This window comes from Ceratosolen solmsi, unplaced genomic scaffold, assembly GCF_000503995.2.
Source record: "Ceratosolen solmsi marchali unplaced genomic scaffold, CerSol_1.0 scaffold54, whole genome shotgun sequence".
NCBI lineage: Eukaryota > Metazoa > Arthropoda > Insecta > Hymenoptera > Agaonidae > Ceratosolen > Ceratosolen solmsi.
In genome coordinates this window covers 72,230-90,056 of record NW_011948462.1, presented here as the reverse complement: position 1 = coordinate 90,056, position 17,827 = coordinate 72,230, and the positions used below count along the sequence as shown (strand labels likewise).

General features: G+C 33.7%; 1 protein-coding gene across 1 annotated transcript in view; it reads left to right on the top strand.

The window, feature by feature from the left end:
* Burs (Cuticle-tanning hormone bursicon) overlaps nt 1-15,090 on the top strand; it is a 19,211-nt gene extending 4,121 nt beyond the window's left edge. The window contains exons 2-4 of the mRNA XM_011505531.1: nt 3,597-3,760; nt 9,895-10,020; nt 14,950-15,090. Coding sequence (XP_011503833.1) covers nt 3,597-3,760; nt 9,895-10,020; nt 14,950-15,090 — 431 coding nt within the window. The remainder of the gene's footprint in view (nt 1-3,596; nt 3,761-9,894; nt 10,021-14,949) is intronic.
* Nucleotides 15,091-17,827: the final 2,737 nt, after the last annotated feature.

The window sequence follows — 17,827 nt, the reverse complement described above, 5'->3', positions numbered from 1 at the left end:
TGCCGAAAATGTGGCTACGCGGCGTCTTTACAGTATACTTGCACTGACCGGCAGTTACGCTTGATGGAGAGCGAAGTGATTTTACGAATGAGCCTATGTTGCCGAAAATGTGGCTACGCGGCGTCTTTACAGTATACTTGCACTGACCGGCAGTTACGCTTGATGGAGAGCGAAGTGATTTTACGAATGAGCCTATGTTGCCGAAAATGTGGCTACGCGGCGTCTTTACAGTATACTTGCACTGACCGGCAGTTACGCTTGATGGAGAGCGAAGTGATTTTACGAATGAGCCTATGTTGCCGAAAATGTGGCTACGCGGCGTCTTTACAGTATACTTGCACTGACCGGCAGTTACGCTTGATGGAGAGCGAAGTGAACTTTACGAGTGAGCTTATGTTGTCGAAAATGTGGCCACGCGGCGTCTTTACAGTATACTTGCACTGACCGGCAGTTACGCTTGATGGAGAGCGAAGTGAACTTTACGAGTGAGCTTATGTTGTCGAAAATGTGGCCACGCGGCGTCTTTACAGTATACTTGCACTGACCGGCAGTTACGCTTGATGGAGAGCGAAGTGATTTTACGAATGAGCTTCGCCTCATGGCGCGTTGCGCTTAAATGTGCATGCGGCGTCTTCAGCGCCGGCAACAGTGTCGATGCGCGTCCCTTCCAGAAATTTTCCTTTGGCGTGAGAAAACGAAGCTTCTAGAAGTTTCGAAGGCGTCCCTATAATTTTTGTGAGTGCTGGCAGTAAATAATATTTCAAATCGTAAACTTGCTCGGACTTGCCGAGTTTTATTTGTAAACATTTTCTCGAGTGCCCGCCTCGGTCCGCACGTGCGGATCAGCCTAGGCGCACGTGGTGGCCAGCCTTGCTGCACGCGCGGTCAGTCTAGGCGCACATGCGGTACGCCGGGCTGCGTAAATGACCTTTCTTTTGTTTGAAATTCATGGGACTGCTTCAATCCCGAACACATTTATAGTAAAATAAGCAATTTTATTAAAATTATATAGAGCTATTTTGATATTTTTAAATCGATCTAATTATATTCACATCTTATAATTTATTATTTTTTAATTTTTTGTGCAGTTTGTTGTAGGAGTTCTTCTATTAAAAATTTGCAAAATTCATGCTTCAAAAGAGGAATTTATTTAATAACGTTGTTTGGAATTCCAACCACCAGTATGATCGCAGATCTCGCTGGGTGGATTAGACCGTACCACCAGTTTAATGGTGATGGAGGGGGATAGGTGAGAGGTTAATGCATCAACTCAGAGTAAATACAATTGGTTTTAGTGACCTTTATTTAAGTAGTTGTTACAGTATTGTAGATGTTTTTTATTGTGGTGAGAATTGTTGAATGTAGTGCATAGGCAGTTGATTATTAAGTCGAAACATCGTCTGCAAGTGCAAGCTTTGTTGGGTAATAATTCCGGGTCTTATTTTATAGTTATGTGTCGTGTGAGTCGCGCTTGAATTATATTAGGCATTAATTGGCTCGCGGAGCTTCGACGCTTACGGCGATGCGAATAGTACCAAGCGAGCTTTGGCTCGTGACTGATTAGGCGCTTGATTCGACGTTGGAATTGACTGAGTCATATTCGGCTCGTGCCGGTGATGGGGATTATTACGAATATTTGTCGCCCTCTTTTGTGGTTTGATCAGAACCAATTTATTGTGGTTTGACCGGTAATGTCTCGTAGTACTAATTGAGATTTAGGCAGAGGTCTACTGTCAGGATTGGTGCGCTCTCTTGCTTGTTTGCTAGGGACTCAAGTCAGGGGGCTTTTAGGCTGGGCTCTATCGATAATTATGATAGACGTGGGTCGTGTTGCAGTCACGAGAATTCGGCGAGAATTAACGACAATGTCAATAATATTGATAGCTGGCCAGCAATAATAACATTTGAAGAGTAATAATAATAATATACCTTGCAGGGATTCCTTCAGACGAGTTAGATTTTCACAGATATTACTGACACTAGTTTCACTTGAGTAATTCAACAAGACTGTTTTCTTCGCCGCTCGTTGTTTCTTAAATACGATTGCGTACATTTAGTGTTATTAATTCTTGGAGGCTTTAATGAATTCTCTGGAAGCAAGCTTTGACAATTTCGAGAAGCTTCTTTTGTTGCTATGCGGACAAAGTGCGCGGCTAAATTTCCAGTGAATTTTTGTAACGTATAATTCGAATCTTGCGCCTTAATTTAAATGTGATTTATCGGAATCGTATTTTAACAAACAATAAATTCTTATTTTTTATTGGGTGGTTCAATCCTCAACAAACATGTATGTATATCCATTATTAAAATAAATATTATAATCGTCTAAATAGCTATGATGAATGTCTTTAGCAATTTATAAAAAATCTATGATATTCAACTACTATGAATTAAATTATTCTATTCTTTAGTAATCAATCTTTTGTGATGTTTATTGAGGTAGTTTCAATAGTAAATTATTTGAATTATATAATTAATAAATCCTTATATATTAATCCATTATTAACAATAATATATCTTCTTAAATTATCAGATTTTATAATATTAGCTTTAACTTTTAGTTTAAAGACTTTTTTGAAACATAGGTGAATGAAAATTGTTATATATAAAAATAAATAAATATTGTTAGGTATGAATTATATGTAATCATAATAAAATATATTAAATATATTATTTCAAATTAGCAAAATATTTTATGTAATATATCTTTAATGAACATAAACTCAGCAATTTCTATATATTTTCAATATATTTTATCCATACATGGTATCATTAACTAAATATCTATTATTCGGTCCTAGTTATTTATGATTATTACTATTATTTAATTTTTATTCTTATGTCAATATAATATTTAAACATATAGATAATAAATATTTTTACATTGTAATTAATTAACTAATGAAATATAATCAATTGTAAACTCGTTTCACCTAACTTATTATTAAGCTACATTTTAATTTTTCATACAGAAGATTTGTCTCTGATATAATTTGACTACTAAATCATAATTAATATTTACATTCCACCTATTTACTAAATTTATTTACTAAATATTGAATAAAGTATGTATAATATATACGAACATATACGAATATAAAACTCATAAATATATTGTTTTATAATTAGAAGAAAGAAGACATTAAAAACGTAACAAAAAGAATATTTATTATTAAAAATGGAATATCACGGGTTCAAATCTTATACTAATTGTTAATAATATATATATACATATATATGTCAAGCAGCGCTTTCATGATTTAGAATTTACAGTATCAAATAATTGGGAAAATATACAATTTAAAACTTGTTATTAAAAAACTTAATATTAAATAAAGAAAATTAATTTCGTAGTATTTTGAAATCATCATAGATGAATCTTTATAACTAACATACTACATTATTTAAAATAAAATAAATATAATAAGTTAAGGAAATAGCATTCGAAACTTATCCATATACAAAAAGATTAAAAAATAGAATAAAATATGTCAAGATTTATCTTAAACAATATTTCCACAATTTTATTTATATTTTATTCATCACATAAATTAATTGCATATTGTAATTAGAAGAGCTTATTTACTATTTAATAGGACTGTTTATACTTTTGGTATATTCATTAACTAATATAAATGCTAAAGTTGGCGTTGATGACTGTCAAATTACTCCTGTCATACATGTTTTACAATATTCGGGCTGTGTTCCAAAACCAATACCAAGTTTTGCTTGTATAGGGCAATGTAGCAGTTACTTACAAGTAAGATAACCTTTATTAAAAAAAATTTTTTTTAATATTATTCAGTTATATATAACTAATATTTCCAAAAGATATTTATATTTTATTATATTTAACTAAACATGTGTATTTAACAATATTTATATTTTATTATATTTAAGTAGCCATATGTTCGAGATTGCGAGACTTTTTTTCAATGTAATATAACATCTGGCAAAACAACATAGTAAATTTATCTTTTAGATTTCAAAAATTTCTTGCTCTCAACCATCTAGGAATAGTGTCATAAAACATCTGGAAAAACAAGACAATAAACACGGGAAAATCAGACTCATTAGACATCTGTGCGAATTCGCTCCGCTCTTCTTGCCGTAAAGACCAAGAGACGACTACGCCCTTAATTAACTATAAAGCCACAAGAGGCGCTGCCCTCGCTCTGTAAGAGAGGAGTCTCTGATCGGACGGAGGGGTTCAAGTGAAGTTCATGACCAGCAAATGTATTTAAGGAGCGTATATTTCGATATTTAAATACTCTCGATACAGTACTTATTTAAATAAGAAGTGGAAGTCTCCTATTAACGTAGTTCAAGGCAACTATAGTTACAAGTCCTATTGTCGGGAGACGTATTCCCTTATCGAAGTCTGAAGACAAGTGTCCAGTGTCAGTCCTCTTTCAGAAGGAACAGGAAAGTTCCTTTACTAAGTCTATCAACAGATAGACTAGCGATACCGATAGTCAAAGGTCTTGGAAGTTGCTTCAATCCCGAACACTATTATACAGATTAAAATAATCAATATCTTATTTTCATTTTCATTTATTTAATATTTATTAAAATTTTTTTTTTAGTATCATCTATTTAATACTGATGGTATAAAATAAGTATACTGAAATTACTTTACATAGTTGTTCGGGATTGAAGCAGTCCCATGAATTTCAAACAAAAGAAAGGTCATATACGCAGTTCGGCGTACCGCGTGTGCGCCTAGACTGACCGCATGTGCAGCAAAGCTGACCATCACGTGCGCCTAGGCTGATCCGCACGTGCGGACCGAGGCGGGTACTCGAGCAAAATGTTTACAAACAAAACTCGGCAAGTCCGAGTGTCGATCGGGCAAACTTACGCTCTCTCGAACTGATCCCTCGACATCGTACAGGCCCGCTACCACTAACATCGTACAGGCCCGCTAGCACAACCTGGGCACACTTACGCTCTCTCGAACAAACCCTCGACATCGTACAGGCCCGCTAGCACAAACAGGGCACACTTACGCTCTCTCGTTACTAACCCTTGACATCGTACAGGCCCGCTAGCCCAAACAGGGAACACTTACACTCTTCCGAAGAACACTTCGGAACCGTACAGGCCCTGAACAGCTGACTCAAGAGTCACTGTGGTTCACACACATTGGTTACACAAGAACAACACAGATCGACTAATAGACTCTATAAATACAGATTATTAAATCCTTCACGAATTAGAAATATTACCTTTAATTGTTTTTACATGTAACTAGATTCTACTGCTCTCCCTTTTACATAATCAAAGACATAATCGATTACATAATAAATTCCATTTAAGATCTGACACCACATCAAGTATAGCTATTCATCAATCAAGCATACTTGATTCAACTACCATCTTCTCATGCTGCCTCACAAGCAACGATTGACTGACGACATCAGCTGACATTGACAACATCAGCATAACCTCAAAGCAACACTGTAATATCTATAGAAGCCTTCATAGCATAAGAATCACAAAAACACATCATTTGAATAATCCAACAGAATTATTTATTTCTACACAACAGTGCAATATTATAATAATTGTTTACAATCATTAACCTTGTTTTTAATAAATATATTATATTTTTCAGCCTTCTCTGTTATTGATTTCCTTTAAAATTATCCTGCCGAGAGACTTATCCACTGAACTATTGAATTGGTAGTTCGAGCCATAAGCTAACCCTTTAAAACCGAACAATAGTAAACGTCTTTAATATAATATACTTTAATATAATTTACAGGACACATAGAAATAAAAAATCCACGTTGTATATATTTAAGCTATTGAACAAAGGCTTTGTACAAAATGTACTCGCCGTTCCGGCTTGTTTTACTAAGACCGATTCGAAGGATACAAATTGATGCCGTTGACAACTCAGAGATCGCGGGTGTTATGTGATAGCGATGAAAAGTCACAAGTGGAAGGGATATTATAATAATACCATATAAATATGGCTGATGTATATGCTGATTATTCTGTTATCTATTTGATGACAAGGCTTGACTAGTATTACTATTATTAATTATTGAAATGACTCTTGGGGTGGATTAATGTGTTTGCGGTGGCAAATGTATACTCATCTATGCAGCGTGATAGTTTTAATATGAGCGCAGAATGGCGCGAAGTTTGATTCGTCGACGCTCGCGCTGTTTGGATGAGAACGTGCGTAATTCAGGTTATGGTTGTTATGTAGCGCGACACTGTTGTTACTTGAGAGATATACTCGTATCGCAGTAAGCGTACCTTGCCCTGATATTGGCGTACTGCAATAAATTCAGATTGAAGTAAGTTTGAAGGGCTTTTACCTCATGAAGGATACTGCTATTTGTTGTGTCTTCTGTGAGCATTGAATGGCACGCTGTGGATTCATAAGCGTCAGACTTTGAACTAAGGTGAGGGTAAGGTCGGCAAGTCTCGCATTAGTTGATGCGACCTTGACGATGAGCTTGGAGTAATTCCGCATTGTCCTTCTGGTGAGAGCCTCTTCTTCTGTAGTTGCTTGTCGATGACGTATTCTGAATCTTAAGTTTTTATTTTATTATTGTAGTGGTGCTACTACTTACGAAAACTAATCGTCGACTTGTCTTCGGACTCCGATAGGTGGATATGTCTTCAATCCTTTTGAACTTGTAACGACGGTTTCTTGAACTGCGTTAATGGACAGACGGGGATATGTCGTCGTTCTTCTTGGACGTGTAACGACTGTTGCCTTGCACTTTACTAGAACCCCTTCCCTTATTTTTCGTCCAATCAGAGATTCCTCCCTTACAGAGCGAGGGCAGTGCTTTTTGTGGCGTCATAGTTAATTAAGGGCGTAGTCGTCTCTTGGTCTTTACGGCAAGAAGAGCTCTCGTTGCCGCTGATGCATCTGGCGACAGCATGACAAGGGGGGGGGGGGGGGAGGTGGTCCGCTAGTACATACTGCTTGAAGTAATTGCCGTGCGGAGCGAATTCGTACAGATGCCTAATGAGTGGGTTTTTCCCGTATTTATTGTATCGTTTTTCCAGATATTTTATGATACTATTGCTAGATAACTGTGAACAAGAAAGGTTTTAAATCTAAAAACAAATTTACGATGTTCTTTTTCCAGATGTTATATTGCATTGAAAAAAGGTCTCGCAATCTCGAACAGGCGTAGAGTAATTTTTTCTTTCTTTCTCTTTCTTATTTTATCTCCCTCCTATTTCTGATAAGTCAATTTTTATTTAAAAATAACTATCTATAGATCATTCGTTTTCATTTTCCACATTTACCTTAATTATATTAGTTGAGTAATATTATGACAATAATGATAATAATATATTCTACATTGATAAATTATTTATATTATTTACGAATTACCCTACAGTATATTATATTAGAATTAATAAACAAAACGGTTCAAATAATGAAGAAGCAATATTAGTATGGAAAATAGAATTGTGTTTTATATGATGTGGCAAAACATATTTATTATGTTTCTAGAATTATAACTAATTAACTATTGTAAAGTGATTTTTTTTTAAATAAGAGCTATTAATAATTTGATAACACAAATTTAAATATCAAATTTATAATGATGAACATATGTTGAACCTTCCACCATCCCGGATGCTTGTGTGGCTGATTAGTTTCACTGTTTCGGATGTTTCGTATGGATGAATTAACTGTGATCGTAGTCTAACCATTTCAGCACTCATATACGTCTCCGTCTACAACTCGGATCGTATAATGACCTCCTTGGCGTGCTGCAGGACTAAAGTCGCATCCATTAAACGGATCACTATCCTAAGATTGGAGCTAGCTGCAACCCTGCTCTTATCAAAACTAATGCATTACGTCCTAGCCAAACTAAAGACGGACATTAGAGCAACACATCTGTAGACAGACTCACGGGTGACACTCACGTGAATAAAATCCCATTCATCAACATGAAAGGAATTTGTTAGAAACAGGCTTTCGATCATTCAGATGCTCACTAGAGATATGTTCCTGGCACATCGAACCTATCGGATGGCGCCTCCCGAGCCATAAATACCATCTACAAGAACATCCAGTTTGGTCGACCGGACCACCATTGATAAAGTTACCTAAGTCATGGCCAACCCAGCCTACATTGAACTAAAGATAATTTGAATATGAAGCTTGTACCAGTGTTGTAATATTAGCTACAGTACCTAAGACGCAATATAAACGGAACATGATCCAAAGATACTCAACACTTAAAAAACTTTTCGCAAGAATTGGGGGTTCTCAACTTTAACGATCACTTACCTGAGTTATCAACATACAGCTTAGCAACGGTAGACTGACCAAAGTAGTTACGCTAAAAACAACTTCGCCAACTATTGTTAGGACAAAAGACAAACTTACAGTGCTACCAATCCCTGAGGAAGGGAATAATCATCAACGAAATAGATAATGGCGGGCGGAATGTTCGGAATTGGAGCATTTGCCAAGAACTTAGGCTCTCGAAAATGTATAAACCTTCAAGCTCTCTAATTTTGTAAACAATTGACTCCGAGAATTCTCGAATATTCCAAAGCTTTACCTTCGACCGTCCTATAATGTTTATCTGGCCTCCACATAGCAACGTCGGTTGGAATTCTTCTACTTTCTCAAGCTTTTCTTTTCCAGAATTCTCAAAACTTCTAAAGCTTTAGACTCGAACGTTTTGCAATGTTTTCCGTATAGCAACACATATGGATTATTACCTGCTAAGTAAGCTGTTGTGTGGATATTTAAAGCAAGCTTACCACGTAACGGCGCTTATAGCTACTCAGCCAGGAAGCCAGTCAGTTATGCTAATCAGTCAGCTAGCTAATCGCCATACACTCTCAAGGTAAGGCTACCGAGGAAGGAAGACGCGTCTATTCTTTGTGCTGCAAGATAAACGAGTTGACATGGCCCCCTTCAAATCAAGAAAGTGCTGGACAGATCATCCAAAATAGAGAAACTAATCAGCCACACGGAGCTTCAGGGATGATAGAAGGTTCAACACAGAATAGGCCGAGACTACTGTGTAAATTTGATTCTTCGAGCCGGATCAGTGGAATCCGGATGATTTGGTCCTTCCTGGTTCCTATATTAATAATAGCACCATGCTATTCTTGTAAGGATTAGTACTGATTTATGCCTTAGACTTGGTTTACTCACAGGGATACAGTATCCTTGGCCTGATCTGTGATGAATGTTTTTTATCCCGAATTCTCCATATGGAAACCGTATAGAAACTGGGGCAGCTTACTTAGCTGACAACAATGCATGGGTGTTGCTATGCGGAAAACATTGTAGGACGTTCGAGTCTAATGCTTTAGAAGTTTCGAGGACTCCGGGAAAGAAAGGCTTTAGAAGGTTGGAGAATTCCAACCGACGTTGTTATGCGGAGGCCAGATAAACATTATAGGACGGTCGAAGGTAAAGCTTTAGAATACTCGAGAATTCTTGGAGTCAAATGTTTACAAAATTAGAGATTTTTTTAAATTGAATATATACATAATAGAATAGAATAGAAAATTTGATAATAGATAATAGAATATAAGTAATAATATAGATATATAAATAATAAATAATAAATATATAAATATATAAATATAAATAATAAAATAGAAAATAAAATAAAAAAATAGAATAGAAAAAACAACAACAAAATAGAATACAAAACTAAAGCTTATACATTTCTGAAAGCCTTTGTTCTTGGAAAATGCTCCAATTCCGTACAGAGTATTTAAAAGTTATATAAAAATTTTAATTTATTTTTATTAATATAACAAAAAATGCAATAATATTCTATTAAACTAATTATTATAATTCTAAATGTATTAACTCTGTAAATATTGTAAGATAATTAGTTATAAGCCACAAAATATTAAAAAATTTCTTTACAGATATCTGGTTCTAAAATATGGCAAATGGAGAGAAGTTGTATGTGTTGTCAAGAAAGTGGTGAAAGAGAAGCAAGTATATCCTTGTTTTGTCCAAAAGCTAAAGCTGGTGAACGAAAATTCCGAAAGGTACATAAAACATTTTTATTGGCAATATTCTTTTAACTCACTAATAACTCAGTAATAACATTAATTAATGTTTTTACATATGTAATATGTAAATTTAAAGCAATAAATTTATGATTGGATTCTCAAGAAAATTAGCTCAAGAAATTTTTTCTTTTTGTAGTCTTTAAAAATTTCCAAGTCAAGTATTAATTATGTTTCTTCCTTTTCTGATCACTAAAAATATGGTTTTTCTTTTTTAAAGAACGTATGAATTTTTTTAGACATCATTAAGTCAACCGCTTAGCCCTTCATCTCATTTTAATTTGGGGGCCTTATAGCTGGTAGTCTAAAAATACTGACAAAAATTTCTTTTATTTGTTGAGTGTATAGTTTGTATTTATAATTGATCCTATCTAAAGTAAATTGACCTCGAGATCAGTATAATTCTCTAATAATATGAACAGAATGCTTATCCAGTAATAAGTTATTTGTTAAGGCAAATGACAGACTTCATCTCGAATATTCTAAATTTTATTCTATAATTTATATTTTTACAGTTTTGACAGTATGCTTATTTTTACAGTGAAAAGGAAACAAAAAGTAAATTATTAAACACATATCAAACTTTCTATCGCTTATCAGTTCTAAGGATCTACATATTTTATTATGTATATTATGTAGCTGTATTTTAAATCAATACATACTTTGTTTTCTTAATACTATAGTGAACTACTTATATAATAATAATATTAATTTATGATAATAAATAACTTTTTTTATAATTACTCTTATATTGATATGTATATAGTAGTTTAAAATATATTTCTCTCTTTCTGATAGATAGTATTTTGGATTAGAAAGGTCCACTATTTGTTTGAATATTTTAATAATATTTATAATGTCAATAGAAAGATTCAAAAACAAAAGTTGAGTATCTTATTCGTAAATCATTTTATATACATTTAAATTTCCCTATTTATCAGTTTACTTATTTTGACTAATACTTCTTCTTTCTTATGATAAGATAAATGTATTTACATTCGTAAATAATTAAATGTTATACATATGAAATTTGTTATTTTTCTTTTATTAATCAATTAAGAATAATATGATAATTATTACTATTCAATACATTTTCTGACAATTAAAATTAAATTTTGAACTAATAAGTTTATCAAATTTATCAATAAATTTAATATAAACAACGATATTTTACTTTTAATTCATTATTCAAAACAATTAATATTTATCAACAAAAATATAATTAAAATATTACTAATAAACTCTTTGATAAGCTATCTATTGAATAGAACAGCTGAGATACCAATATTACAGATTCAGAAGTAAATAAGCTAGAAATCTTACAAATAAACTAGTTATAAATTCTGAATAAAAACATAAATAAAATAATATATTTACGTACAAGATTATTTTAAGAGTATAAATAGAAATCGTACAAATATAATTATTACTAATAAAATTTTAAAACATTAAATCCTGAAATTCAAGTAGTGACAGCAGTCTTTATGGTAGTTAATAATGATAATATTATTTTAATAATAATTAATGCTTAGTTATGTGTTTGAATGAAAAATAATTTGTCTATTATTTATTAATTCGCATAGTACTTGTCGAATTTTAAATTATAACAAAAAGGTGTAAGTTATTACTTTAATCTAGTTTGATTGAAGCTATGTGTTCGGGATTGAAGCAGTCCCATGAATTTCAAACAAAAGAAAGGTCATTTACGCAGCCCGGCGTACCGCATGTGCGCCTAGACTGACCGCGCGTGCAGCAAGGCTGGCCACCACGTGCGCCTAGGCTGATCCGCACGTGCGGACCGAGGCGGGCACTCGAGAAAATGTTTACAAACAAAATTCGGCAAGTCCGAGCAAGTTTACGATTTGAAATATTATTTACTGCCAGCACTCACAAAAAAGGGACGCCTTCGAAACTTCTAGAAGCTTCGTTTTCTCACGCCAAAGGAAAATTTCTGGAAGGGACGCGCATCGACACTGTTACCGGCGCTGAAGACGCCGCATGCACATTTAAGCGCAACGCGCCATGAGGCGACGCTCATTCGTAAAGTCACTTCGCTCTCCATCAAGCGTAACTGCCGGACAGTGCAAGTATACTGTAAAGACGCCGCGTGGCTACATTTTCGGCAGCATAGTAAAGAGTACCCGCGTGCATAGAAAAGATAATCGGCAATTCTTTAATAAGTGATTACAGTGAAGCCAATGGAATTGTAATCAAGGGGAACATTACATACACAGCATCGAATACATCCAACCTGCAGTTCACCAGGTACATCTTTATATTAATAAATAAACAAGTCACATCTCTCGCTATTGTCGATCGGGCACACTTACGCTCTCTCGAACTGATCCCTCGACATCGTACAGGCCCGCTAGCAGAACCAGGGCACACTTACGCTCTCTCGAACTAACCACTCGACATCGTACAGGCCCGCTAGCACAACCTGGGCACACTTACGCTCTCTCGAACTAACCCTCGACATCGTACAGGCCCGCTAGCACACACAGGGCACACTAGCGCTCGTCCGAAGAACACTTCGGAGCCGTGCAGGCCCTGAACAGCTGACGCAAGAGTCACTGTGGTTCACACACATTGGTTACACATGACCAACACAGATCGACTAATAGACTCTACAGATACGGATTATCAAATCCTCCACGAATTAGAAATACTACTTCTAATTGTTTTTCCTGTGACTAGATTCTACTGCTGTCCCCTTTACATAATTAAAGACATAATTGATTACATAATAAATTCCATTTAAGATCTGACACCACATCAAGTATAGCTATTCATCAATCAAGCATACTTGATTCAACTACCATCTTCTCATGCTGCCTCACAAGCATGATTGACTGACGACATCAGCTGACATTGACAACATCAGCATAACCTCAAAGCAACACAGCAATATCCAATGAAGCCTTTATAGCAGAAAAATCACAAGAACACATCTTTTGAATAATCCAACAGAATTATTTATTTCTACACAACAGTGCAATATTATTATAATTGTTTACACTCATTAAAACTTGTTTTAAAATACATATATTATATTTTTCAGCCTTGTCCGTTATTGATTTCCTTTAAAATTATCCTGCCGAGAGACTAATCCAGTGAACTATTGAATTGGCAGTTCGAGCCATAAGCTAACCCTTTAAATCTGAACACTATGAATAGCTCCGCATAAATTAAATTAAATTATTACTTGATTTATTGTACCTTATTACGTATATTAAGAGATAATCTTAATTATAACGATGGCCTAAGTGAAAAAAATATCATGAAAACCGAATTTTAAATTCCCTTTAACCAAAAAGTTATGGTTAAATTATTTATTTAAAAATCAATCTATAATGAATATAAGTACTGATTACGAAGAAATATTAAAAAGATAATTAACAACTATAATTAGTTTTATAAATCGTAAATATTAAATCAATAGAAAATTTCAAAAATATGTAAATTTTTGAATAACTATTTTTTAAATATCATTATTTCTAAGCATGGAGGATTCAGAAGAATATACTGAACATGAATTACTGAAGTTTTAGAGCAAGAATGAAAAAAACTGAATGAAATATACAAGAACAAAAATGCTCGTATGTGCACTGATAAATGATATAAATTATTTACATAATAACATTAATTATATATTTCATTTATTTAAATTTTCAAAACGTTAAATAAAAAAAATTAATTCAATTTAAAAATTGGCCAATGAAATTTGTTACGGATTGAAACAGTTGAAAGCGGTATAGAAAAGTGGGAGAGGCATGAGCTCCCGGACAGTTTGTTTATAAATACAAGTCATCGAATTCGAGAAATGTTTCTACGCTGAAAACTCGAATATACGGTTATAATTTCGAAAATTAATGCCAATGAACCTTCCAAGGCTATAATACCCTAATGACGTCACGACAAATATCGACATAGCAACGGACACCGGATCGCTACCGGTGCCTAAAACTATCACGAAAATATTTAAGGGCTGCACTTGCCGCGCAGCGCTCATTCTCAGTCTAGTCTAGTAACAATTACGCAGTCAACACGACGGGCTCACTATTCAATCTTCAATCTTCTCTCTACAGTCATCACTTACTATAGCGATACACGTATGTAATACTCAAACATAAGCAATCTAACAATACAATAGTGAAGCCACATTATCAGAATCCGTTAATTAAGCTTAAACGAATAACGCGCTAGTGCTAACATAATTGAGAGTGAAATGATCAAAATCATACTACACATATTAACGGATCACACCGACGACTAAGGCAGCAGAAAACCGGTCCCCTTTAAAAAGCTTCGATACGACAGAAGCATCTGTTACTCACCTACACTAAAGCAGCAGCGACCCGGTTTCGCTTAGACGACTTTGGTACGACAGCGGCGGCTCTCACGCATACACCGACACTAAGGCAGCAGCGACCCGGTCCGCCTCAGACAATATCGGTACGACAGCGGTGGCTCTTACGCATATTACGACTGCATCGACCCCTCACACCACGGAGAGGATACACACTCTCCTCGGCACGTAACACAATTGAAGAAACTTCCCCAAATTATTCACTCACGCTTTCATTCATACACTTTATGATCATTAACTATTTATTATATTTATTATATTTAATAAAAGGAAAGACAAGAACCATTGCATGTAGTATTGAATTATTCCATTGCCCCTTCCACTTACCAGCAACACTTCCACTCACCATCAAAGGGAGGTTTTTAGTTTGACAGCAGACAAAATTAATTTCAAGAAAATTATTAATGTTAGTATATTATAAGCTTAAAATATATTCTTAAATTACATATTTAAAATTATTGGGTTTACATTAAAAAATTAATATTTTAAATAATACAATAAAATTATTTTTATTATAGTATATATTTTATTTTTTGAAGGTAATTACAAAAGCTGCATTAGATTGCATGTGTCGACCATGTACCGATATCGAAGAATATGCAATCATTCCTCAAGAAATTGCAGATTTAGCTGATAATGGACCGTTCACAAGTGCAGCTCATTTTAGACATACTTTATAATTAATTAACTGTAAAATTTAACATAAATTAAAACCAGTATGTAATAGAAACTTCTTTTTGATACAAATATAATAAAATATAAATATATCGGAAGTAACAGGAATAATTTATTTTATATTTGTTTACTACATTTTTCTATAAATTTAAAAGAAAATAGTGTTAATTATTTATAAATTTATAAAAATTTAATTTAATTGTAATTTGTTTAATTAATGTTATATTTAATATTTGTATAAATATTTTAAAATTAATAGAAACTATAATGAAAAATGATTTAGTCCGTACTGAATTTTAAAAGAAGTTTTTTAATTTAACATGTTTAGTGAGTTTTGTGTTATCAACTTGTTATAATATCATTATTATCTATTTTAAATGTGTATTAATCATTATTTTATTTTTCGTATTGATTAAACTGATTATTTGTTTGTCAGCTTGTCTTTATTACAAATAAAAATTTTATATAAAATAATAATATGAAAAGGAAAACATACTGCATATTATATTTTTCAATTAATAATAAAATCTATATGACTATTATGATTGTTATAATTAAAGTTTATTACACTTTCTATAAATTTTTATAAATTGAGGTATTTCTAAAATAAATCATAAATTCGAAGATAAGATCGAAAGTAAGCTTCTTGATTTCTGTATTACTATTTTGTCAACATTTATGACACAAAATTAAAATGAAATATTATATTTACATATAATCTCAGTGATATACTTGTCAATAAAATATTTTTTTATATCAAAAAGTACAATTAAAATTAAAAAGTAACAATATAAAAAAATTAATATTAATATTAACTATTTATAAAGTAATAATTTACTATAATTCTCATTATTGAACTTTTGAGTCAGTGGTATAGTTTTTTTGAAAATAGGACATGTAGTGATATAATTAATGAAAAAACTTTAATGAGAGAAAACGCAGATGAACGATAATCTTCAATTTTTTAGTATTTCTAATGAAGATAAATTATTTCCTTGAATTGATTGTTAATTCTGTTCTAAAATCGACTTTTTTCCTATTTTGAAAATAAATAAGTTCGTAAAATAATCCCACAATTTGACTAGTCAGCCAAACGTGCAATAATTAACGTAGAACAATAAAACCCACTAGATGTTATGTGGGGTTGCCGGGCAAGTAAAGGGTGAATGCACTGATTAATAATTAACACATGTCTTTATTATTTCTATTTATTTGAATTGATTTACAAAAGGGTGAATTACAGACGAACTTTATATTTCTTGATAATCTTGTGGTGTTGAAATATATTTACTATGAATGAAGCAGGTTATAATCTATTGAATATTATCGCTAAGAGGTTATCATGATTGTAGTGCTCTGATCGAACACTGGAATGCCATTGTGTTTATCTTAACACGTGTGTAGTTGCCTTTAAATATCGGTCGTAAGAGAGCCGAGATGGAGGTTATGCGAAGCTGTGCGCCATCTGTGGCGGGGACAACTTGCAGTTGGGGGGATTGAGAAGCCAATGTGGGGTTTATAGCTGGTCTTGTTCAAGAGTATGTCCGGGAAGCTTCCGTAGTTGGACTTTATCCGTCCGTCTTCTACATAAGCCGAGAAATCAAGAATGAGTACTAGCTGTAAGGACTTACTTGCAGTGTATCGTGATTTTTCTAGTCTCTCTTCGGTGGCTTGTTATGATGTTCCCTTGCAATGTTGCAACTCTTCAGTTCTTCCTTGTCTCCAACTGAGACCACAAGTGGTCAGGTCCCACGCAATCCAGTCTTGATGAGATCAATTCAACTGTACACTAATTCACAATAGTGGAAAGAACTTATTATTAAAACTCAGCTAGCTAAACGGCTCATCTCTCCGGTCCTCCTCCGTGAGAGTAGGTCGTGACTTATCCTTCACTGTAAGAAGTAATTGGAAAGAGTAAGTGATGGTACATTACGTAGTCCCTTCTTAAATGGTTCACTGATCCCGCTCCACTTGGGATCCCTTCTTCTTTTATTAATTAACCAATCAGTGGTTGATCTTGGGTCGCACAATAGATTATGTACGCCTTCATTTCCACTTCCTTCCGGGCTCAGTTCCGAATTTGCTAATCAGGAAAGTGTCGGAAGGTGGCGAGCCTTTTCCATTGGTCACCTCTCTTTGGTTGCCTCATCCCTCTCTGGGACTTGGCTAGAAGAAGGGTCCGCTTGGGCGTGGTCAATTTTCCAATATGATCGACCAGATGTGGCATAGCCAAGAACAATGCAAGCATTGTCTTAAAGGCCGAGTTTTGTACTCAATGCTTTACGCATATCTGATATTCGTTCTGAATCTACTTTGGGGCTCTCCCGGCAGTAAATCCATTAGGTTCTACTGCACTGGGAGTATGAGCACGTTTCGCTAGAGTTTCCAGATGTTTTATGACACTAGTACAAATAATTATGAGCAGGAAAGTTCTGAAGTCTTAAATACAATTTTCATGACATTACTTGTCAGATATTTTATTGCCTTACTAAACGGAGTCTCTTATTCTCAAACAGAATAATACCTTTGATTAAAACCTATAATGAAAACCTAAGTAAAATATTTGAATCGATTAAAAAAAAAAGTTATGAATTCAGAATTTATATGAAGGAAATTGAATTTTCATTAAAATACTTAAACAATATAATTAAGAAATATTATAATTTATTATTTTATGATAATACCATTTATTCAAATTTATGATTTACTCATTATAGCATTATTTCAATTGAAACTATACTT